The sequence below is a fragment of the Brachyhypopomus gauderio genome, chromosome 2, assembly GCF_052324685.1.
Source record: "Brachyhypopomus gauderio isolate BG-103 chromosome 2, BGAUD_0.2, whole genome shotgun sequence".
Taxonomy (NCBI): domain Eukaryota; kingdom Metazoa; phylum Chordata; class Actinopteri; order Gymnotiformes; family Hypopomidae; genus Brachyhypopomus; species Brachyhypopomus gauderio.
The window spans coordinates 32273291-32299728 of record NC_135212.1 but is presented as its reverse complement, the minus strand read 5'-3'; the positions used below and the strand labels follow the sequence as shown (position 1 = coordinate 32299728).

At 42.4% G+C, this 26438-nt stretch overlaps 1 protein-coding gene across 1 annotated transcript in view; it reads left to right on the top strand.

The window, feature by feature from the left end:
* Positions 1-26234, top strand: part of nectin1b (nectin cell adhesion molecule 1b) — a 172903-nt gene extending 146669 nt beyond the window's left edge. Inside the window, exons 7-9 of the mRNA XM_076994203.1 lie at positions 1438-1531; positions 5907-6008; positions 23600-26234. Of these exons, the coding sequence (XP_076850318.1) occupies positions 1438-1531; positions 5907-6008; positions 23600-23842 (439 nt within the window). The 3' untranslated portion in view covers positions 23843-26234. The remainder of the gene's footprint in view (positions 1-1437; positions 1532-5906; positions 6009-23599) is intronic.
* The last annotated feature ends 204 nt before the right edge of the window (positions 26235-26438 follow it).

Sequence of the window (26438 nt, the reverse complement as noted above, 5' to 3'; positions counted from 1 at the left end):
TATTTTTCTTTTCTCCTTCCCTCTCACTCGCTCAGTTTCATTATCTTTGATCTGCTATCTTGTCAAGTAGTGCTGGATGACATCTGACTGGTAACATGGTTGAGAGAGGCCATTTTCTCTTTGTGGCAATTACACAGCAACTTCCCTTCTGCTCACCTGTCACATGGAATTATTTGGTTCGTTCTCAAGTAATCCAAATGCTGAGGCTGACATTGCGTGTGTCTGCACGTGTGTGTGTGTGTGTGTGTGTGTGTGTGTGTGTGTGTGTGTGTGTGTGTGTGTGTGTGTGTGTGTGTGTGTATTGTACGTAAAAATTTTACTGTGTGGCTTTCTTCCTCTCAATAATTTCACATCTGTTTTGAAGAACTCACATTTAATAGGGATTTTGAGTCTTATGAAATTCCATAAAAATGCAGAATATTAAATGAAAAATAAAAAAAAGAATGACTCACTCCTTCTGTGTGACATCTTAATTATGCTATATCAGAGCTCTAATAAGTAGTGAAGGGAAAAAAACTTTCCCAGTTGTTCGGGAAAATTGGATGTTTTGTAAGTCCCGTCGCTCCCTAAAGTGATGATGACCGGCTCCACTCCTGCAGTTCTGCTGTTCTGATTCGTTCCCATCGGAAACTAACACACCTGAACTGGTTTTTTTCGAGACCTCCAGGAGCAGCTGAATATGTGAGCTAAAAATGAAACGAGGGTTAGTGGGTTTCAAAGCTGCAGAGTTCTCCCACTGCTCTGCTGAGGGAGCTTCATGTCCTGGTTCCCCGCTGGGTACAGTGCTGTGGGGTGATCACCTGAACCAAGGGCGCCATGTAAACATTCTGTTTCCTCACATTCTGAGGACACAAAGCAAGATTTCTTGTAACTTCTAAAAATCTGAAATGTGCTAAGACCATCCATTTGTCAGCCACTCTCTCTCTCTCTCTCTCTCTCTCTCTCTCTCTTTCCTTTCTCCTCCCTCTCTTCCTCACACTTTCTCTCTCTTTCTCATTTCATTTATGTCAGTTCATAGCTTTATTGGCATGATTGTGATCAGGCCATTTGGCCTGACAAAGCACTACAAAGAAAAACTGTATAAAATCCAGGCAACAAATTAATATTTTAACAAGAAATAATCACACAAATAAATAAACCAACAATCTTCCCTTACTCACTCTTCCTCTTCCTCTCCTTCCAATCTCTCCTCATTATCCTTTTCTCTGTGTCCAGTGATAGACAGCGGTAGTGCGGGGTCGACCCTGCTCGACCAGAATGAAGCTGTACAGGGTAACGTCTCGCAAACCTCAGCGGAACTCAGAGCGGGAGAGGCAGAAACGAGCAGGACTCCTCGTTATGTCTCTCTCCCACAGGGCTGAGGCTGGTGTTGAGAGCATAGCTCGCTCCAGGTGCTGGGTGTCACTGTGTCTCCCCCTTGCTCTCTCCCTCCAACAGGACAGACCTCCCCCCGACTCACAAGCCGTCCCCCCCTCCACACAAGAAGAAGGCCGGCGACATAAAAGGAGGCCTGACGTCAGATGACATCCAGGTAGGATGGCTTGCTCTCCCCCGGTCATGCTTTCAGATGAAGAGCTAGGTCATACACACACACACACACACACACACACACACACTCCTAATAGTGGGACGTGCAGTGAGTATCATGGAACAGTGAACGTGCAGTGTTCATTTCATGGAACAGACCAGAGCTGAAACTAGATAGATCTGACCATGGTTATTGCATTAACACTGAGGCTGAACAAGATGAACCCTTGTCAGACCTGTAAATGTTGTGCACGGTGATTTGACATTCCTTCATTCTTTACGTGCTTCTTTGTGTTGGCAAAACCTCTGTTCAGACCAAATAAAACAATAGAAATCAATGAAAAGAACAGAGGTTTGCGTATACTAGTAAAGGTTTGTGTATACTAGTAAAGAACACCAACAAACCCAGGTGTTCGTAGGCGATGGGGGTGCATGTGATTGTACAGCACTTGACCACTACTGCAACACTTCACCTATTCCATTAATTCCTTAAGTTTAAACTGTACTGATGGCCCATTTCCATCAGCGCTGTAATAAAGCACAAATCATGGTGTGTGTTACAGAACAGGAAGCAGCTTGTTGCCCAGGCTGTGGGCTGAGAGGAGAATACACAAGTGTGCGGGGGAAGCAGCTGAGTTTTAGTGACTGAGGTTTATAATAATCTATGAGGTTTGTGGGCTTGGTAGCTTGACGTTGTGGGCCTACCCACTAAAGACCCACCCACTAAAGACCTTCCCACTGAGGGCCTACCCACTAAAGACCCACCCACTAAAGACCTTCCCACTGAGGGCCTACCCACAAAAAATGCAATAAAGACCTTCCCACTGAGGGCCTACCCGCTAAAGACCCATGCAATAAAGACTTTCCCACTGAGGGCCTACCCATTAAAGACCTACTAAAGACATTATTGGATTATCTACTGAAGGCTTACCCACTAAATACCTACTTATAGCCTTAATCACTGAAGACCTACCCATTAAAGGTGTTTGTTAAAGTCCTAGCCATTAAAGGTGTTTATTAGAAATCTGTCAGTTACATGTGTTTGTTATGGACCTATCAGTTAAAGGTGTTTGTAAAAGGTCTGTCTGTTAAAGGTGTTTGTTAAAGATCTGTCTGTTAAAGGCCCCTCTGGTGACAAAGGTCCAGCTCTTGGCATGAGTGACCCGTTGTCACCCCTTGTAAAGTGGACATGTACACTCTGAAGACCACCATGCAATGTACTTCTTGGTCCCAGATAAAACAGGGCAGTGTTGGGGCAGATAAGAGCCATCCTGCTTTTATAATCTGGAAGCACATGCACCTCTGGCCCAAAATGAAAGAACAATTTCTGTCTGTGGTTGGACCAGAGAGAGGGAGAGACACTGGGAGACTTTAATTTGTTGGAAATTCTGTTATGTGTTTTTTTGTTGTGCCTCAGTCCCACACACACACACACACACATGCGCACACACACTACTGTGTTCCTGATCTGAAAATGTGACATTGCTGGCAGTCTCAGATGCTGACTCAGATGTCTGACCTATGTGTGTGTGTGTGTGTGTGTGTGTGTGTGTGTGTGTGTGTGTGTGTGTGTGTGTGTGTGTGTGTGTGTGTGTGTGTTTGTAGCTGAGATATCTTAGCTAAATCTCCTCTCATGTCTTTTAAACATTTGGTGAACCCAGCACTCGGCTTTACTGAGGATGACGGTTTGTGGAGGAAAGATGTCACGTGCAGGCGTGCAGACACACGTGTCACTGTGTCTGGACTAACCCAGTTGGAAGGTCTAACTGACACGGGCCACTTACTCCTGTGAGGCGGAGCTGATCAAGCGCGGCTGCCTGGCTGCTCTTTATGAAGTGGGCCCGACAGAGGCCGCAGTATCACTGGTGGCCAGTGTCCTGCTCACACGTCTCTCAGCTACTAACCACATGCAGCATTTCATCTCTATGAAGATCTACTCACAACTCACACTGGTTCCTCTCTCCAGCCTTGTCATTACCAGATAGATAGATAGATAGATAGATAGATAGATAGATAGATAGATAGATAGATAGATAGATAGATAGATAGATTATAAATAATAATTTTATTATTATATAATAGTATATTATTATGTAATATTAATATAAATTAATTATTAAAATATTATTAATATTAACTATTAATAAGGGTGAAGGATGGTCAGAAAAAGAGCGGCCAGAGATCCCTCTTCACATATTTCATTGTTTTGAGACTTTCACTGTTTTTCTATAGTGTGAGACAATAAAACAAACTCCAAAGTTTTGACTTATAGCATATATTTAATTCATTTATTCAGTAGTGTGTTTCCAGTTCCTTCATCCAGGCTTCAACAGAGTTTTGGCATATCTCTGGACATCACCAAACCCCTGGTTGTCTAGGAGTTACTGGTTGTCTAGGAGATACTGGTTGTCTAGGAGTTACTGGTTGTCTAGGAGATACTGGTTGTCTAGGAGATACTGGTTGTCTAGGAGTTACTAGATTCTTTGCTGATCCTTTTATTCCAGCACCCCGGTTCAGTCTGTTTGTTTATCAAATGAAAGTCTGTTTTCTGTTTTCAAGCCTGATTTAATGATTGCCTTCATGATTCCTGGACTTGATTCATAACCACTCGTGGGACATTTTGCCACATTCAAATACTCCATTTACCACGCGGCCGCATTTACCCTCTGGCCTGATGAATTATCGACAGGCAGAGGGTTACGAAAGCATCCTTTTAATCCAAAAAGACTGTGGCCGTTTGCTCTGTAGCCCCCTGAGCTGCACGAGATGGCACTTCGGTAGAGCTGGTCCTATGGACATTAAAGATGAATGAATCAAAGGCAACAGCCCAACGCGTCTCCGAGGCCTCTCTCCTGAAATCCTGCGGCGATTTGACGGATCGCATTGTGGGGCGTTCGTCTGGCAGGCTGAGACAAATGCAGATGCGTCAGTCTTCGCATGGATCAATATACTTTAACAGGCACGCGTGCTACTTTAACGGGCTCGTGCGCTAAGCTGCCGCATGCACAGGTGAAACATCGTTTTAAGCTTGATTGACAGTGTCTCCTGAGAGCTGTTCCGTTCGCCGGAAATGAAGGCACCGAGAGTCCATACACCATTCCCTCCCAAACACAGGCCTTTCAGCATTACCCGAGGGAAGAGATAACACAAAACAAAATACTTGGCTGCCATAACAAAGAGGTGGTAAAGCCTTTTCTTCTCCCTTTAGATTGAATTCTTCCCACTGTCTCAAGAAGCCGGCTGCAAAGTTAAAGTCCTCTTTTACAGTGAATAGATATCCTTCTGAAATGTGCCACAGCCAGAGAGTGAAAGTGAAAAATCACCACTCAATAAGGTTGCATTTGCTACTGGATTATACCACATTTGAGCATTTCATTTCGGTCACACCAAGCCCTTCAAAGTGCCCCTGGGCCATTGTTCCATCAGGACAGCGCGGGATGACGTAATGCTGCGAGACGATCGAAGCGCTCTGAGCCAAACAGGCATGTAAGCACACACACGATTGGCTGGCATTCCCCTCCTTTCTCGCGTAGAATAAAAACGAGGAGGTTTAGGGTTCTATCGTATTTGCCTTGGTTTGATTGTTTTCTTGTGTCCTCTCTGTCCTCTTTCTTATTTGTTTGCTGAACTTTCCACAAAAATTGGCAATATTTGAAAGAGCTTTAGATAGAGAATCACCTTTACAGGGGTAAAATCAAGCTCTGTATTTGAGGACAGAAGTGGCAGTGAGGTGGCTCTGTTCCTGAACTAACAACACCGTTGTGCAGGAAACCAGGAGAAAGGGTACACGAGTTGACGGGACAGACTTTTCTTCTGTGTCTGTGGTTTACTCCTGTGGTATAAAATGTACTTAGATGAAGTAAAAATGCCAAATGAGGCCTTTCTTTTGGTGTCCATAGAAGTCTGTAGGTAAACGCGAGAACATGTCTGTTTTTCGGTGGGATTGTGTAATTTATTAATAATGCCCCTGGGCTTCTTGGGGTACATTTTAAAACAAGAAAAAACCCAAAACAACATGAGGCATCTGCTTTTAAAAACTTTTAAAACAAAATGTGTCTGGGAAGCTGAAATCTGGATTTAATACAGTGTTGGCTTCACCCAGCCCGTTCAGCCTGTGATACAGCTACAACCGCCTCGTAAGATGGAGTATCAGTCAGTCTACTGCAGTTAAAACTCTGTCAGTCATTCCAAGCAGGGCTCTGTTCCATCAGAATGGATGAAGGATTTAATGTGATCCGTTTGCAGACTGCTGGGATGACAGTGGAGGACTATTTTCTCATGCTGCTCCATTCTGAGAAGCTATCATCTCAAAGCCCCTTGTGTCTTGGCATCTAATTTGTTATTTGTTTTGTGACTGGTTTGCCCATATGTTTTCATAGGTGGTTCATCTGGGTAAGGAAGACGAGATGCAGAAACTCTCTCTGCAACCCACATACTATGATATGGCGCAGTCTGAATCCACTGCCTTCACCGATAAGCAGGTGAGTAGAATGCAACCCCCCCCCCCCCCAACACCCCCCATCCCCCACTTCCCCTCTCTCTTCCTCTCCACGCTCCGTCTCTGCTCCCGCCTTTAAATCTCAGAGCGATGGAAGTCCGACAGAGAAAGAACACCTCCTCTGGAGAATGACAAGCATGCGAAGGTCTACCACAATGTCTGAAGACCAGCTTCAAGGAACCTGGGGAGCTGGCCAAGGAAGCTGGGGAGATGTATTTTCCATATTTTTAGCATGCCTTGTCTCAGGTGGGGAGAGATGAGAAGTCCAGGAGGCTGGGGCACGTTCGTCCCCGTGAGAGGTTCAGCGTGCTGGTCAGGACGGAATCGCACCTCATACATGGGCTAATCCTATCAGCAAGGTGCATGAGCACACGTGTGTCATACTCCGAGTGTTGACAGACGGGCTGCTTCATTTCACCTCATTTATGCTAGCGTCAGCTTCTCACTGTTCCGTGGTCTTCCTCCCGGTGACAGGACTCTCCACTGCTGCCATGGAGCACACCTCAGTTAATCCCCTTGCCCCAACTTCCTTATCTTCAATATCACTTTCCAAGACCAGCTTAATTACCCCAGAAATTACCCCGCAGCTCTGTAAATTGAATTGTACTGCGAGCGAGATGAGGGCAGACGTGTCCTGCAGGATATAGCGGGCCCTTCACACGTCTGCTCTTAGGTGCGTGCTTTGCCAAAAGTAACAAACTCCTGCCAGTCAGAAACTCCACTCTTGGCATCTTGTCAGCACTTCGACCATTTCTTATGGATGTTATTTTTGGACATTTCTGCAGTTTGAAAATGTCACATTTGAAAGCTTGACTTGTGATGGTGTGATGTTGTAGAGTACCTCGAATTACAGATTTCATGGAAAAAAGTGCATTCTCTTATGATTTGACAAGGAGTATGCAGCTCGTAGTTATTTCACAAATTAAATGTAAGATGTAGTTCTCACAGCAGAAGAAAATAAATTCATAAATGCAGGTATAAATAAGCCTTGACCACATATTCAACTCAAATAATACTAAAACAAAGACTCCCAATGCTAGGAGCTGTGGTAAGTTTCTGAGATTTTCCTTTTAAATATTGCACCATAATTTACTAATCCCACAAGCGCTCTGTGTTGCATGCCTTACCATTCTAAACTCCAACTCCCAGGATGCACCAGCATATACTGACACTCTCCAGAAACATTAAGACCCTTTAGGGCACATCGAGTCAAAACAAAAAGCCACTGAGAATCCTGTTGATTTACAAGGACAAACATGTGCAAAATTCAGGACGAGGCAACAGAGACAAGTCCTAAGAGTGTCTTTCTACCATGCTGGAGAATGTCGGTGTGTGCACCGTGTGCTCTGTGTGTGGTGTGTATTCCTCGTGTGTGTGTGCTGTTTCTGAGCGCAGCACACGGGGGGAATATGGCAGACTCAGACTCTCCATCTGCTGTGGGGCTTTATGTGTGCCGATTTGGGTTAAAGGGAGCTATCTTTACTGCAGAACAGCAGGGTTCTGTTCACTGCAGTATACTACATGCACGTGCACACGCACACACACACACACACACACACACACACACACACACACACACACACACACACACACACACACACACACACACACACACACACACACATGCATCCATCAGGTTTGTGTTTTGTTTTTTGTTTGCCTCTGGGCCAATTATTTCACCAGTGTTAGTTGTCGCTAGCTTCCACCTGCTGCTGTCTGAGTGTCCCCTACCCTACGGCACCAAATCTGGACGCCTGAAGAGAAGCGTGCACTGCCTCCCAAGATAAATGTGAAGCAGGCCAATGTATCTTTCTGAGCAGCAGCTCACACACGTCCGCAGGCCGGCGTAATGCGTCTGGGGAAGAGAGTGCTGACTCTGACTTTCTGTGCTCCTACTGTAGCAGGAGAACCCTACGCACCTTTCCCAGGCAGAGAGCAGAGCCTACTGTCCTCTTTCAGACCGGAGGCATCTCTCTCTCTCACACACGCACACACACACGCACACACACACACACACACACACACACACACACACGCACACACACACACACACCTCACCAAATGTCTCATTACTACGAATTCCGTCCCACCTCAGCACCTTATAGCTGTGGGATCCTTTAATAGCACATCCTGCTAGGCTGAAGAGGCTTCATGATATCTTGCAAGATGATTTAACTTTAAAGAATGTTGGATTATGTGCACTGAAACATCTCAATTTGATGTTTGATTAAATTTTTTGTGTTTTTGAGAGTGACGCTGAACTTTTATGTGGTTGGTGACGGCACGCTATACTCAGTGCAAATGGGATGTGGGGCGTATGTCCACATCTACAGAAAACAGAAAACCACATCACATTTCCTCCCTCATAGTGCTGAAGTAAAAACATCTATTATGAGAGAGGGCTGGGCCACACTGCTAATGAAAAGAGCTAATGACTACTGCAGGAGGCGAGCTGAGCCTAAGTTTACTCTCCCAAAGGGACGTGGCCACGCTCTAAAGCTGACGGGACTCTAATTAGTTCGACAAGCACACGCATTGTGTTCACCAGATTCCACTTGTGTAGTAGAAAAGGGCAGAAATGTTCAGAGGCAGTGGGTGTTTTTGGAGGGGTGGGAGCTCTGATAGTGTGTGTGTGGGTGGGCGAGGGTTTGAGCTTTTTGGGGGAAAAATGGCAATTCAACCCTGGATCCAGGCAATCAGCGCCAAATCCCTGCAAAGACCTCCACTCCCTGTGCTGCCGTCAGTGCGTCCTGTGGTGTGACTGCATAGATTAGTTCAGATTCCTTGCTCGCTGGCGTCTGTCACCAGCCCTGTCCCACTGTTGTACCTCATTAAAAAGTGTCTCCGGAGACAGGCGGGGAGACTGCACACCAAGCCATTTTCGCCTTTTGCTTTACAATGACAGAACGGTGGCTTCCGAGTGATCGGTGTCTTCTGAAGCTTAAAACAAGGGCAGTGGTGACTTTGCAGCGAGCTTCTCCTCTTCCCAGTGTCACACCACAGGAAGACGATTCCCTCTTGCACAAGAATCATTTGGTGTTCCCGGAGAGAGCAAGCGTGAAGTTGTGTGCAGGAGAGAGCGTGCGTAGGGTCACCTGCAGAAGAGGGCGGTATCTTGCTGTTTGGAGAGCCCTGAGTCTGTGCCGCTGCTGCACCATCAATCTCCACTTCCATCTGCCTTCGGTGCGACGTGTGATATGCAAGGGGGAGGCTTAACTGAAATTGAAAAGAACAGTTCAATCACAAAAGATACGAGACTTTTCATGCCATTTTTCAAAATGCTTCATGGATCGAGCAGTGATGGCCGTTCGAGTGACTGACCACGAAGTTGTGCGTCTTTCTAGAAACCGAGACACATTTGGAAGTAGAATGGGGCTAAAAGTGAACTGATCATGTCAATAAAAACATGGCTGTGATTCAGTGCAGCACTGGAGAGAGATATTTGACAGATGTATGGCAGAAATTACAGTGAGTGAACCAGACCCAAGAGACACAACTCCATATGAGGGTGCTCAGATCCCCTGTGCAGATGAAGGGCCTTTGTTTGAGCGTACAATATTCAGTCAACGTAAGATACCTTAGACACCCGGAGCAGACACTCTCACTTTTTCTTTGTTTAAAATGAGCTGGTTTTATGTTCACAGTTTGAACATTTAGTGCTGCAGAGAACCTGAGGAAGCCCACCAAAGGCCCCATTAGTTCCAAAGAAACAATCTAGTAAAAACTAGAAAGGTAAAATCATAAGGCACTCTTCATATGTGGAAAGTGCTCTTTGGTCATTTATAGAGCCTTTGATGATAACTGGACTTGGAAAAAAAATGGTCTTAACCAGCAGGGTTTTTTAGTGAGCATCCTGAATCATTGATGGGGTAATCACCCAGGACTTCAAAAATGGTTGGTTTGAGGATTTGAGAATGTTTCTTGCTTGTTTGTTTCAACTTATTTTCTGATGTTTGCAGATTCTTTTTTTTTACTTTTTATATAACAAACAAAGTTTGTTTGTTTGTGTTTGTTATATGTCAAGTTGGGGTTTTAAATATTTTCATTTCTGCATGTAATTGTGTATATTGCATTTTTAATATATCTAGATTGTTTGTAGTCTTTAAAGAAATTGTAATGTGGGAAGCAGGACGTTGAGACAAGTATACATTCAACTGGCTTTATTTAGCTAGAAATGCTGCGCTGTTAGCACTTTTCACACTTAACACAGTTGTTAGACATTACATGTTAGAAGACTCAACAAAGACAAGCAACATTTACAGCACACACATGCATATATATATATATATCTTAAAATACACAACATAACATTAACAAGATGAGACAGCATGAATGTGCACACATTGAACCACACCCAAAGGAAGTACATATATGGACAATAAATGACTGCAGACCGCACCTACACACGCCCAAAGGAGGGGTCAGGGGTCAGGGGTCGGGGCTACTTTGTGATAGGAATATTTAGGTCAGATTAGGTCAGAGGTCAGATTAGGTCAGTTAGGTCAGATTACCTTCATTTGGAATTACTACCCGTGTTGGATAAACTAAGACCAGTCTGCGACTGAAACTTTTAGTTTGGACTTTTAGTCGGTGCTCAAGTATGCCTGATGATGTAGACCAAACTTACAGCCACTGAGTGCCACAGCAAAAACTGCTGTCATTTAAATCATTGTCTAAATCACATCATTCCACATAATGAATTCCTTAATTTCATTTAGTTATTGACACTATAGATCACTGAATCGTTTTAAAATATTAAATTAAAAAGTTTCTAACGAAAAAATGTTGTTCTACTTTTACTTGATAAAAATGTCATTAGAACTGATTGCTTGACTAATACATTTGTTTAGAAGGAACTCTGTGATAATATCTGATGGCAATTAGCATCATGCCTTCAGCAATAATGATTGACGAGCTATTGACTGGTTATTAGCACCCACACATTGAGCAAGTGTCAGACTCTGGTGATTTCACTTCTCATCTGGTTCCTCTGATCGACACATCTGTGTCATACAAACTTGGTGTTACTCAGACCTCTTGTCTGCTCCTTCAAACAGTGGTTACAGTAGCAGCTTATTGCCCAGAGGACTCCGCAGTACTGGCTTGACTAGTAATGATATTCTTACTGTGTTTCTGTGTGGCTTGAGGAAGGCTAATGATTTTAACCTCCTGTGTTTACGTTCCCGTCTGTTCATTGGTTTATGTTTCTCTTGCATGTATACACATCCCTTGCTTCCAGTCTCCTGGCGTGATCGTTGTGAACGATGTGTTAAGTGACCATGTCATAAAGTGATGGAAATGGGGAGAAGAACTTGAGCTGAGCTGAGTGTGCATTATGAAATGCACAGGGCATCACTCTCTGTCTCTGCCCACTCCCTGGTGGTGGTTATGTATGCGGACATCATGGCTGGAGACTTCAGTAACAGTTTGACCTGAGAACAGTGTGTGAGATAATGAGTCAGGAGAGTGGGTCTGGTGCAAGAGCTCCACCTTCTTTCACCTGACACTGTCTCTCTCTCTGTCTCATTATGTCTCGCTCTTTCTCCATCTCTCTCTATCTTTCTGTCTCTATTTCTCCATCTGTCTGTCTGTCTCTCTTTGTCTTTGTCTCTCTCTCTTTCTCCATCTCCTTTTCTTTTTCTCTATCTGTCTGTCTCTCTTTACCTTTTTTCTTTCACCTTCTCTCCCTCTCTTCCTGTGGTCTTTATCTCCCTCCATCTTTCTTCCCCTCTTTCCATTTCTCTCAAGTATCCTTATGTTTCTCACGTTTTCTCTGCATGTCCATTTTTTCCCTTTTTGATCATGTACACTTTCTCTTCTCTGTCTCTTCTGTTCCTTCGGTGTCTCTCTCCCTTCTCTCTCTCTCTCTTCCACTCTCTGAACTTCACCACTCACACGCCTCTCCGCCTCTCTCGTCTCCAGAACTCTGGCCACGAGGACTGTGATGTCCAGTACGCAGAACTGGATACCGCAACACTGGCTTCCTCCCCCAGGCCCCGGAGCTCTGTGCACACTGGAGGGGATCTTGTCGAGTACGCAACCATCCAGCCTAGCTTACACTAACGCATGCCACTGTAGGCCTCCCCTCTATGACTCTGGCTCTGAAGGTACACACACTGTTTCACACCCTCTCTTTGCTTTGCCTGGCTTCCCTCCACCTCACTCTCTCTCACTCAGCCCTGGCCTGCCACCGCATCTTCCTTTAACCATGAGCTTTTGTTCTTGTGTGATTCATGCTCCTCCCTCCCAACTCCCTATGTTACTCTGCCCACCGCCGCGCCGGCCGAGACTACCGGGGTCGGATCAAGGTTCCGATAATGATGACTTGCTTGGGAAAAGATCTGAAATGAAAGGCAGCACTTGAGCATAGTCGAATAAAAAACAAACGATCAGCAGCTGGGACCTCACTGAACTGCGGTGATGTGAGGGCGAATCACCTCTGATGCTGCGGATCAACTCTTTCCTCAGTGCACGTCTCACTATAATGCTGAACCACCATGCAGAAAGGCAGATTGTAGAACCACCTCTAAACAAGTGCGTGTAGCTTGTGTGTAGCATCTGAGTGTCTTCTGGCTCTCTGCATGTGTGTATGGTGGTCAGCTGATCTCCAGTGAATAGCTTCCATCGCCACTCTGCCTGCACAGGAACTTTTCGCTGTGTGTTGTCTCAGGTTTGACTGAGGGTTCTTGTGTGAGGGGGTACATTATGTGGGGGGACATGTCCGAGGCACCTTCACAGGGGAGCATGGTAGAATCATATATCTAAACCTTTAGTTTTATATTTAAAGCATAAGCTAACATTCTTCAAAAGCAAAAAAAATATTCTGCAATGGCCAGACAACAGCATGGACATGTTAATGAGCATGTGTTCATGTCGACATAAAGGCATTAAGCTGTTGTTCAATGTGCTGTGCTGTATATAGACCTGACTGACCTCAGAATGTACATTGTGTTTTTCAATATAAAAGTAGTCGGTCTAAGACTAATATCTTCAGAAGGAAAAGCATAAGAGGATTAAAGTCTTGAATTAATGTAAACATCCAACACGGATTTTTATTTGTTTTTTGTGATTGTTTGTATGCATGTAAACACTGCCGATTTGGTGCCCTTGGTGCATTACAATGATTGCAAATCTTGGTGTATTACAGATAGAAAACAGAACTTGTATCTGCTGTCTGCTCAACGCATTATTAATTACTTTCAACTCCTCTCGTAGTGCAAACAAATTCTATTATTTAGTTTTCTTCTTCTTCTTTGACTTTTATGTAATCAGTTAGATAATAACCCAAGACTGTCCATGGGAGATTTGTCCTTTGATTGGAAATTTCCTTGTTCTCCTGGATAACAGGAGTACGAAAGAAGCCACTCCGTGAGGTCACCATTTAAACTAAATGGCATGGCAGTTTCTGAAGGGTTAAGTCACCTGCACAAAGCCATGTGAGAAGACAAGTCACACACTTGCTCTTGCAGGGTCCTTCCTCTAAAGTCCTGATTGTCCAGAATCCTGTCCAGGATCCGTGCCAGGCTCCACCCACAGTCGGAGATGACAAACAGACAGCAGATTAACTGGAATAGATCACGCCCCACTTTGAATTAGCGACACAAATGAGTCAGCAAGACAGTGGTGCCTGTGCCACACACACACACACACACACACACACACACACACACACACACACACCGAGGTGCAATCCTATTGATATTTAAGTTGATTTAGTATATTATTGTGCTTTTTATGTATTTGTCATGGCACCAGGAGGAGCTCAGCCATGCTCATTAAAGCACACTCCTAAAGTACACTCATTAAAGCACACTCCTAAAGTACACTCATTAAAGCACACTCCTAAAGTACACTCATTAAAGCACACTCCTAAAACTCACTCATTAAAGCACACTCCTAAAACTCACTCATTAAAGCACACTCCTAAAGCACACTCATTAAAGCACACTCATTAAAGCATACTACTAAAGCATACTCATTAAAGCACACTCCTAAAGCACACTCATTAAAGCACACTCCTAAAGCACGCTCCTAAAGCACACTCATTAAAGCACATTCATTAATGCACACTCCTAAAGCACACTCATAAAGCACACTCATTAAAGCACATTCATTAATGCACACTCCTAAAGCACACTCATAAAGTATGCTTGCAACACCTTCTTTTGGGCTAATAATAAATAAATAGCTAGTACTCCTTTCATTCCTAACCAAAGGTATGAATAGGAATGAATTAATGATCTCTAGTATTATGACTGACTGTCATAATGTGTCATTATCATGGACAGCATTAATATTCATAACTAGTGTTCACGCACCTAACCTGACACTGAGCAGTGATCACACGCACCTCTGTAGTTTAAACTTGCTTTAGTAATTAGAAAAGAAAAGAAAAAAATAATTCATAATCTGAGTAAATGATTTCTTTGGAACTGATTTTAGTGAATATCATGACCATAGACCAGAGTCTCAGTGATAGCTCATACGGAGGCTTGCTTATCTAATACATATTCTGTCTGAACGACTAGATGGTGCAATTATGTTGGCTTTGAAATACAATTTAAAATGTTTATATTTTTCATTAGTATTTATTAAGATTAATGAGATTCAATTTCATTTGTAATAACATTCAAGATCAACTTTGGCCTTTTAAAGAGATGATTGCCTCTCTGCCGTTAAAAAGTATTAAAGTAGAAATGTGGCTTCAGCCATGTGACCCCCATTAGCATAATGACTTACATTAGCATATCAGTCACTCATTAGAGAATGAAAGTGTTCTTTGCCGACATCTGCAAGTTACAAACAAATATCACTGATGGAAAAAAAATTTAATTATCAATAGCAATTATAATGATACTATTGTTTTTAAACAAAAAGATTGTATATATAAAAAAATATCAGTCATAGTAACATATCATGTTGTTTTTATGTCTCATATCTCACACATTGTGTGTGTGTGTGTGTGTGTGTGTGTGCGTGCGTGCGTGCGTGCGTGCGTGCGTGCGTGCGTGCGTGCGTGCGTGCGTGTATGCGTGTGTGTCATTTCATGTTTTGGAGGCAATAGCGAAGACCAGATCTAAACTGAATTTGATATTAAAATAAATTAAAGTCAAGACAAGTCTCACCATCCAATCAAATGAGAGTGTCATAGAAAATGAGAGTTTCCTTTTTTGCCCGACTAGTTGATGTCTGTGCATTCTAGTATTTCATAGCACACAGCAAAGTGAGATTACTATGCTAATGAGAAGTAAGGAGTCATTACAGACGAGGGTTACAGACTGAACTGAATCTTGAGACTGAACTAAATCTGAGACTGAAGAGCCAAATTGTGTCCTTGTGCCTTTACCAGTCAGGCCAAGTATCAGCAACTTCTCCCCAGACATGCAGAAGAGACTTCCATGAGGACTGGGCTTTCAGAGATGGAGCCAGCCACTAAAGAGGAAAGGGCCTATAATGCAGACTAAAGCCATTACCATAGTTACGTGATGCAGACCAAAGGTATTACCATAGTGAACTGCGTTTAAAGAGCATCAATGAGGGCAGAAGATCGGGGACAGGATTTTAGTTGCGATTGTTTCATGAAGACCATCCTATCCACCTTGTGTCTATGACAGAGGTAAGTGTGACAAGGGCTTAATACATGTGGGAACATAATGAAAAAACTAATCTGACTAAAATATAGGATAAACATATTGGCTTTGTATTAACAGTGTCAGCCTTGTGGGACGGCCCCACTTTATGTCCATATGTAAGTTAAAGATTCTGGACACTAAAGCAGAAACTTAAATAAATGGGAAGACTGCAACAAAGACGTAACAATAAAAAACACAAATCAGGAGCTGAAAAGGCAGATTCATTCAGTCCTATTCAACTGTCTTTGTGTAGCTCTACAGTAATGATGTAGACAGAGAACCCAGGTCCAAGTAACTAATATGAAATACACCAACAACAGCAAGAAGAAGCTTAATGAGAGCATAGGGAGGAACCCATGAGAGAACCCAAGACCAATCCTCCTGGGGTGGACCCTGGCTGACAAATTAACATCACCCAATAAATAAAGCTGCTTGATTTTAGGTTTAACTTGCTGTAACTTCAGTGTTTCTATTCAGTGGTTCTTGTCAGAATCTACACTGTAAACAAGCAAGCATAGTGCAAGATGATGGAGAGATGGTGGTGGAACAGAGTGGAAGGTGGTGGGGAGTTGATGGTGGAGAGTGGATGATGGTGGATGGTGGATGGTGGTTGTGAGAAGATGGTGGTAGTGAGTGGATGGTGGTGGAGAGTGGGTGATGGTGGTCATGGACTCTTCTCTAAAATGTTCTTGACACCTAAACACAGACTTTAATCTCATCAGCAGAGCAGTTCAGTTCTGGAGGCTCCACGGGGTGGACTTTGTGGTCTGAAGACAGGCAAGCAGGAATTCTCCTCCAAGGTCAGCTGTTAGGAATGCGCCGGACATGGAGTGCATTAGGAGAGTCAGAACTGGCACAACTAGCCATAAGAGCTTAGCTACAAAGTGAGAACCAGAGGGTATCATGTCTCCCTGAGACATCAGGACCCCTCTGTTCCACTGTCAACAAACCTGTGTGAAACTAGCAGCGAGTTGTCTCTGGTTACCATAACGCTCTATGCCCACAAACCCCAAGGAACAAAACCAATGTATAGCTCAGCATGTGAGTAACAGAATTTTGTGATCGGTGTTGAATTTGAGGTGCAGCTAATACTATGTATAAAGTACCACGCATTTTGGTCCTATAAGGACAAATTCTGCCCGTCTGGCTTTTTCAGAGCCTTACAAGAACATCCAGTTAGCAGAGCATGACAGTAGTGATAAGAAAGATCTCAACTGAGTTTTCACCTTAACTTTGCAATATTTGACCTATTACCTATATGTGCACCAGTGGGTCACAGTCAAGACTGTGATGGAAGGTTTTTCAGCTTCTACAAACAAGAAGAAGGTTGTGCGTTTTGTCTGTTGACATGTATGCTCTTTTACATGGTCCTCGATCGTATTACTCTGAAGTTGTTTTTTTTCAGTTAGCTGACGTCCAGTTATGATTGGCATAACAGTCAAAACTAAATCCACATTTACAAATAACACTACAGACAAATAACACGTCAAGCACACAGTCAAACACAAAACCTTGAGTGATTCCATATTTTACTTTTTCAGGATGAATACATTAAAAATTCCATACACAAAACAGTCAGTTAGGTAGGATCTGAATCAAAAAAGGGCTTTTCCTATGACCCAATGAAGTTTGATCTGTCTAATAGGATAGTGTGATATATTCTGTCAAATACTGCACTCAAAGCAAGCAGAATCTGCAACGACACATAACCCTGATTAGTGAAGAGTCAAATACCATTTATAATCTTCCTATACTGTGGCATGGCACAAATCCCCAATTGAAAAGCAAAAAAAAAAGCCAAATTGCAAATATATGTGAAGGTGTAAGGCTTCAGGACAAAGATACACTGAGCTTAAATAGGACACAAGATTAATGGAACATTGATGAGCTTGTCACGGTGAGGCGGCCCCCTACCGGTCGCCTCCGTCCACAGCGGCTGTGTTGTTGTTGTTTTGTGACGTCGTGTACGCCCCTCAGGTGGGCGGAGCCCGTGATCCGTTCCCACCTGATGGTCGTTTGTCTGTCTATATATGTCTTGTCTTTGTACCAGTTGACCGCTGGTCATTATATCCTTAATTTGGATCTATTGCACGGGTTTTAGGCTTGCACACTTTATATTAAACCATCCTTTTTCCCTGAGACTTGGCGTGATCGCTTCCTTTTTGTTGCTCACACCTGCCCGTCACATGAGCAACTTAATAATCTGGAGAATCAGGAGGCACTCTGTGTGGAAGAGACGTTTAACAAGTACAGGGTGTACAGGGAGTATTAGAGTAAGGAGTTTTGGTCCTGTGCAACCTCCCACATGTTAATAAGCCGCTTATATTAAATGTGCACCATTCAATTGAATAAATAAAGTTTTAGTTGTATATAACAAACTAAGTGTGACGTTGCAGAAGGACGATTGAGGTGTAAAAGGCACCTCAGACCATCAAGGTGAAGCACAGGTCTTGGGCGCCTGTGGTGTTTAAATAGGTGGTTTGAAATGAGAAACAGGTGTGATTAATGATCAGTGAACTGGTGATTGTGAGCGGAGGAAGTGGAATGGGAACGTGATTGGTGTGCGAGTCCTGGCTGGGTGTGACACTGGGGTGTTAACATCTTTCAGGAAGTGCATGTTTACAAGGATAAATGATTTTGCACTGCATTGGCTTCCGAAATATTTTAAACTACTGAACTGTTCTTAGTAAGTTAATGTAGCAAGTGTAAAGCTAAATAATTTGCCAATTACAATGTATCATCATAGAAAACCATAGAGTATCACAGCAGAATGGAGAATGTAAGTTGTAACTGATACAGAGTGGGGTGGGTGGTGGAGTGGTGGTGTGGGGGTTAACAAGGGTCAGGTGGGTGGTGGAGGGGTGGGTTGGGGTTTTCACGAGGGTGTGGGCAGCAATATTCTGAGATCCAAAGGTTAAATGTTAGGAGTTGTAAATAATTTCTAAGGCTAAAGAAGTCTTAGTTTGCAGAACTTCACACCAACTGCACTCTCCCCACCTGCCTGCAGCGTCAACAATAACCAGGGAGTGTCTTCCCTTTGTTTTCCGCTGCTGTAAGAATGTAAAGGTTATGATTTGACATGTTGTCTGTAACATATCAGTCTCACTGCAGTAGTTTAAGAAAATGCCTCTGCAGCACCCCCCCCCCCCCCCCCCAGTTTTCAAAACTTTCATAATGCCTGTGGAAATGACCCATGCAGTCATTTCTCACTTATATTTTTATGACTTTCCCCAAAAATTCTTTATACCTATATAAGTCATTCACCTTTATGTTAAACTATAAGCAACAAATCAGGGTTTGTGGTAAGAATCAGCAATTCTAATGTCCCTATAATAAGATATATAAGGTTTTAACAGTAGGTCTTTAAAGGAATGGTTTTATGAGAAAATGAATGTTCTCCGGTGTAAACGTGTTCTAGTGTGAAAGGAATGTTCTCCCGTGTAAATGTGTTCCAGTGTGAAATGAATGTGCTTCAGTGTGAACATGTTCCAGTGATTGGAGCCAGAGGTCAGTGGGTTAAGGGCCTCCAACCCTTCACGGGCTCCTGTCTGGACCACATGCCCACTGAAACTTTACATACAAACTTTCCTAGACCCACAACAAAAGATTTGTGTTTCTGGCTTGTCTATAATTTTTGCTAAAACACTTTTAGCCACATTTCCCAAAATCACGGTAGTGTTAAGATATCCTTTAATCACAGAGAAAAACACACATGTTCAGGGTAATAGTCAGTCCTGGGAGGGATGGGTAAGGCAGTGGGGCCATTACACGTTCAATATGGGTGAAAGCAAGAATACCTCGACACAGACTACAAACGTTGCACAAAGCCTAAATGAGTCAGATACAGAGAACTGTAGACATAAATATAAGGTCAATCATGCAGTAAAAAATCACTATGTTATAAAAATCAAAGCAGCAATAAGGTTAAAAGCACTTTGAGTTACATGTATGTATGAAAGGTGCTATACAAATAAAGATTATTATTATTATTATTAAATGAGCACTGGACAAGTTCCATGAATCCTGTGTACTCTTAAGGGACTCTTGTGTAGCATTACTCCATTATAAGGTTTATAATGTTTATCCTGAGCAGGAGAAAGCTATATGTAATTTTTTTTTTTACTTTTCAGTTACTTCTGAATGTAAGATGCTACAGCCTGTAGCCACCAGCAGGGGCAGCATGTTCACCCAATCATCTGTGTTTTACAATGTTTCTGGGAAACCCACTCCGGTGGCTTGTGTCCCATTACGCTTTGTGCTTTCAAGTTGACAGAACATTTGTACAACAGTGATCATAATTATAGGTTATATCATAATTTTAAAAAATGTTATTTTATATAATCCCAGAAGCACAGAAAAAAGAGACACTCAGGATCTTCCTGTTGTGAACTGGGAACATAAGTAACTGCTCGGTTCATTAGATACTGCTTTCTTCTTCCAGCCTCTTTTTCAATTGGGTTTGTAATCACTCTATGCAAACCCTCTTGAGAGGCCAGAGGGTCAAAACCGCCTTTAAACTGAGGCATAATGGGTCTGCAAACTCAGGGACAGCACCTCACCTGCAATGAGGGAGTCATTACATTGTCAGTGGAGATAAAAGAAGCTTATTTGGGTTATATTCCCCAAAGGTAGCCTATCAGTCCCTACTCTTAAAGTGTTGCAAAAAAGGCTTCTTGCTTGGCGAGCGATTTCCATTTAGATTAGTAGTGAGTGCGGTGGCAGGGCTGTGTGAGTCTCCCTCTCCGTATTCTGCTCCAGTGATGCAGCGGGCAGCGTCAGAACAGCACATCACCTACACACCTACACCGGCATCCATGTCACTGCATACACTGTTTAAGAAAATAAGACTTATCAAATATTGCAGCTGTACATGTGAGTGAGTGAGTGTGTGTGTGTGTGTGTGTGTGTGTGTGTGTGTGTGTGTGTGTGTGTGTGAGAGTGAATATATTTTTGGCTTGTGATTGATTCTCAGATGTGTCTTCCTCAGACACACTGCCCAGAGCCTACACAAAGCATTTTATAAATGGAGTGTAATTTCCTCAGTGTTGCTGTCATGCGCATTAGCCAATGCTAATACAAAAGCTTCACATCTTTTTATCCTCTTTGATTTCCCTCAGGCTGCTCATGAACACCCTTTATAAACGAGAGAACAAGAAACACGTTGAGCCATAATTCTGTTTATCGAAGGTGCCTCACTTGAAAAGCCCTTTTCATTTCTCTACATGCATCGCTCTAAGTATCACTAATTAATTGCATTTTTAAAAATGCTTTTTCCTAAACCAGTGGACACTACTAATTAACAAAACATTTTTCTCTTCTGTTTATTCTTTAGTCTTTTGACTACATAGAATGTAATGGCAATATTTTATTCACATTATACAATCCCTGTCTTATTATTTAAAGTTAACATTTTGTATATAATACAATATGATCAAAGGCTAAAAGAAATGTTAAAAATGTCTTCCAGGGCTTGCATATTCCTCCTTCTGACAAGGTAACACACTGTGAGAATTTGTGTAGGGTAATTTAGGTGACAGTGTATGTCACAATGCTGTGGTTTTTATGACTTGCAACTGAAACATCATTTGAGGGGTATTTTTGCATGGAAAAGACCCCCCCCCCTCTCTCTCTCTCTCTCTCTCCGTTTCTCTCTCTCTTTCTCTCTCTCTCTTTCTCTCTCTCTTCCTCTCTGTCTCTCTCTCTCTTTCTCTCTTTCATCAAACACAGATGAAGAACAGAGCAGTAAACAGTATATGCTGTTGATACAGTATATACACACTGTACAGAGTAACATGTATGCGTACACTGTATATATACACATCCATACACACACACACACACACACACACACACACACATACTCTATACACATATATTATAGATAGTACATAAACTGTACTGCACAAAGCAATATGAGCTAATATAATCTGTCACATCACTCATGGCATCTCTTCCCTCTCTCTGTGGCAAGCATGTACATATCTCTCTCTCGCTCTCTTTCTTTCTTTCTTTCTCTCTCTTTCTCTCTCATTATTTTTCTTCTACACTTTCCTCTACAGTCAGTCATTGTAGTTGGCTTTACGCTCTGTTCTGATAAAAGACAAGAGATCAAACTATGGAATGTGGATCATGGCCAAGATTTGAAGCGTGTCTACCAAAGACTAATAGAGCAGCCGCATTAGTGAAAGAGAGCACTTAAAATTCATTTCTCTCCGAACGACTCTAAAAGTACATAGAAGGTCACCAGTACTCTATCTCCAGCTGGCCTCATTAGTTTGTGGGTAAGTCCACAATGCTTTTAACCTGAAACAAATTAACTCCAGGACCTTGGTAATGCTAAAACAATACAAGGACCTGGATTACTGGGCCTTTCGAAAGGACCGGTAAACACTAATTTATTTTTAGTCTACAGCCTGTAGTGGGACGCAGTGGAAATGATATGAAGGCAGATGAAGGTGGATGTTCGGGGAATATGAAGGCGGAGGAAGGTGGATGTTCGGGGAATATGAAGGCGGAGGAAGGTGGATGTTCGGGGAATATGAAGGCGGATGAAGGTGGATGTTCGGGGAATATGAAGGCGGAGGAAGGTGGATGTTCGGGGAATATGAAGGCGGAGGAAGGTGGATGTTCGGGGAATATGAAGGCGGAGGAAGGTGGATGTTCGGGGAATATGAAGGCGGAGGAAGGTGGATGTTCGGGGAATATGAAGGCGGAGGAAGGTGGATGTTCGGGGAATATGAAGGCGGAGGAAGGTGGATGTTCGGGGAATATGAAGGCGGGGACTATTTGCATGCTGGCTCATGATTCCCAAGTGGAGTGATACTTGCCATTCACCCACCATTTCACACGCTTCACAGTTCACGCCTCCCAACCTAGTCCAAATGTCTGCAGGCAGCCCGCCTTGCGCAGGACACCTGCAAAAATACACACTTTGTTTTGACCTTTTAAAACCGGCAGCAATTGATTTCTAGATTGCTATAATATGCTGTACTGTAACTGTTTGTGCCAGGGTTGTTTATTCCGATTGGAATGTTAACTTGATCCTGTGGGGATTTGTACATACGGCGGGTCTACACGTCTTCTGCATGTGTGAACACTCACGCTTTCCTAAATGAGTGATTAGGAAGTGACAAGGACTTAGCGGCAACCCAGAGGAACTGTGAAAGTTGATCTAGAATATTCTGCTTGTATGCCTGCTCTCTGATCGGGACTCGTGGTTATAGTCGATGTTAGGGGGCTCAGGGGGCCCTGCCTAAGCCATCGTTACCATTTCCAGACTTACTGCATTCCCCTTGATTAGAGTTTCTCTTAGATTCATATTCTTTATGTTCATGTCCGATTTTTACTGTTATTTTATGGTTGTTGTTTGAAGGAAAGTTCATCTGCTCTGACTGCTGCAAATGTTAATCTCAGATTCAGTAATATGCTGTGTGATCTGCTGTGTTACAGAAACATTAATGAATCCTCAATTACATTAAGAGAAAATCTTGGAATGCTGAATAATACCTGAACACATTGAGAGGAAACCTGGGTATATTACATTTTAATATATGCAGCTTTCATTCAATATACTTGAGCTACGGATTTTATATTCAGATTTCATTAACACTGAAAATCCAATTACAATGTTGTGAAGATTAAAATTTAAAAATTTGTCACACGTTGGAGACTTTCTGTGACCACACACCAGTAAGGTAGTGAATTAAAGAGCAACTCATTCTAGTTATTAGTGCCGTACTAGTGTATAGAGGAAGTGTGATCGCCACTGGGGGCTGTAACAGTTTGTACACCGAATTTGCTCATTAGTGTCTGCAGCCGTTCTGAGGAAACAGTTCTTGTTTATAAAGGAGCTTTTTAGGAGTATGCATGTCGCACTCAGCTGTAATGTGACTTCGCACCGCTGCTTTCTGCCTGTGTTGTATTAATTCTCTTGTGTCCGCAGAACCCCGGGGGGCGTTTCACGGAGTTGCCAGATCCAGCTGACCGTGTGACCTTCCAGCTGCCAGACAGCCAGCAACATTGCCCCCAGCTCCGGCCTCCCTCCGCCTACCCCCCTGTGACCTTCTTGCCCCAGCACCCATACCCCCAGCCCCATACCAACACACCCATGTACACCTTCCAGCCTAATGCCGCCCCGCCCACTCCCCGCAACCCGTTCCCCTACCACAATGAGCACTCGGTCTAAAACCGCCTCCATCTCTGCCTCTGCCCCGCCCCCCTCCCAGAGAGAAACACCTCTTCCTGCTTTCCCCATGCAGAGAATGAAGCTTCCTTCCATTCTCCTAGAATGGTAGCATAGGCGTCGGTAACCCGTGGACCTAAAACCTCGTGATTGGTGCACTGCATGTTTCACCCTGACTGATGATAGGCTCCATCCACATGTACCACAGCCAGACATAGACTGTGCTGCGGTGCAGTGTGTTCACCCGACATGCCACCCCATCACATCACCCCCATCACATCACCCCCATCACATCACCCCCATCACATCACCCCATCACTCACCCCATCACTCACCCCATCACATCACCTTTTGTTAAGGTCACTCTATTCTTCTTTATTGCTCACATTCACGTTTCACAGTCACAATTTTTTCTGCTTTGTCCCTCTGGTGATAACGAGTTATGTTTCTCAGTCTTGAGTCAGTTTTCGTATACTTCTGAAAATTATCATTTCTAGTTTCATTTCTTGTGCGTGTAAATGCACAGGGCTGAATATGAGGCAATACAAGCAGACAACATTTTCATTCATCAGGTTCTGTCTAAATAATGGTGTGGTCCAGGCCAAGTAATTATTAGATAATGATCTGATGTAATGTTCAGTTACACTATAGGGCCACAATTAGCAATGCCAAACTTTCTTTATAAAAAACTCTTATAGTTTAAAATGACCAGGACCCAGTACAGTCAACAATGCCTTCACTTTAGATGAGTAATTATGGCTGTCTGAGTTGCACCTGTTCACTGTGTTCAGTGAGAATATGCAATCAATTGTGTTTCTTCAGCTCTGTAGTTATGAAAGAAACAGACCAAATCATATTTCATTGTTTTCATTTTTATATTCCATGCAAATCTACATATTCAGTAATAACAAAAAGACCTGAGATAATTTTTCTTCATAATCTTTTTCTGTTGCAATACCGTTTTCAAATAATACTTTTTTGTGTGTTTGTGTGGAATCTGCCTTTAATTTATACATTTTACATTTTGCCCATGAATGTCATGTGAAGAATAGGATGCTATCTCCTTCAACTGCAGCTGCAATAAATGACAATCACATACATTGTGGGCTCTTGGGAAAATAACTCACGTATTTCCATCCAAAAGGTCATTTATTTTAATTAACAATTTCAACACTTTCAGGTGACATAACTCATCATGTTTAATCTGTCTAGTTGATGGATTAGACAAAACAGCATTTTTTTCCAGAATGCTTCTTTCCCATTCCTTTGTTTTCATTTTTTATGTGGATTAGTCTTTAATTATGTTGATACAAAATGTTTAAATACACCATGCTCTGGTTTGTTAAAGTAACATTAGTGTTAAATCATCTATACTGATTGGAAATACCATTGGTGGAATGGTGCCATCATGATGGGTATGATGCTTAATATACTGTCAGTCTTCTTTAGAAAGACAGACACACTTACCCAACAGTATTTTCACACATGAACCTTTAGAAGAACAAATACTGCATTCAACAGCCAGGGTTGATCTCATCCAAGGATAGATTGAGACTTCCTCAAACAGCTCATGTAACTTAACAGAAAATTCACAGTATTGTGCCATGTCAGTCCTATGTTCTGAAATAAGAGACTAATTTTGTGTTTGTGCTTAGTGTGAAAGAAAATGATCCATGCAAAATGTAGTAGAGATGAAGGCTGTTTTTTACAGCAAGGTTTTCAGCTTAGATTTTAATTTGATGTCTATTGTTCACATAACATTTTCTCATGTATCTCCGGTGTGTAGTATGTTGATTCACCTGTGATTTCCAGATAGATTGGCTGAAAGGAAAAATGTATTTATCTCTTTACGTACCTCACATGTAACACACCTGTAACATGTTAGTAGCACACCTGTCCTGTCTGTGTTACATGTTAAATTATTACTGCCTCATACTGAATTATGATGATGACGATGATGAAGACTATTATTATTATTAGTATTATTATTAGTAGTAGTAGTAGTAATAGTAGTAATAGTAGTAATATTAAATCTGGAAATCACACGTCCTTTGCCATATTTTGTTAATTTTATCTTTACTAAAGTCAAGATGGTATTATTTAAAGCACTAATGTGTTTTCATGGTCATTCTAATGTTTACCACATTCCTAATGTTTACCACATTCCTACCCATAAATTGTAGGACTGAAAAATTAAATTATTGTTTGATCCGTGTCAACATGAGCACTTATTGGGTGTTGTTTAACTCCCCCGTGTCTAATATAATTTTATCTGCTAGTCTTTTTTACATGGGGATTATGTTTGTTGTAAATAATAACAATATGTAATGCATAATGTACAATCTGTATGTGTGAAAAAAATTCATGCAGTTGAACAATAAACCTCACAAAGTCAGTGCCGTGTGGTGACAGTAGATTCATTCTATTTGATCTCCAAACAATATAAGACAATTGTATGTATTTCATGGTTTCACATTAGTATATTACCACTGAAAGTGAAATGAATAATTTAATTTGAAAGAATTACAAAATTACAAAAATACTTTCAATTTTGAAAGTAATTTAGAAAATAAATAATAATTAAAAATGTTTTAGAATT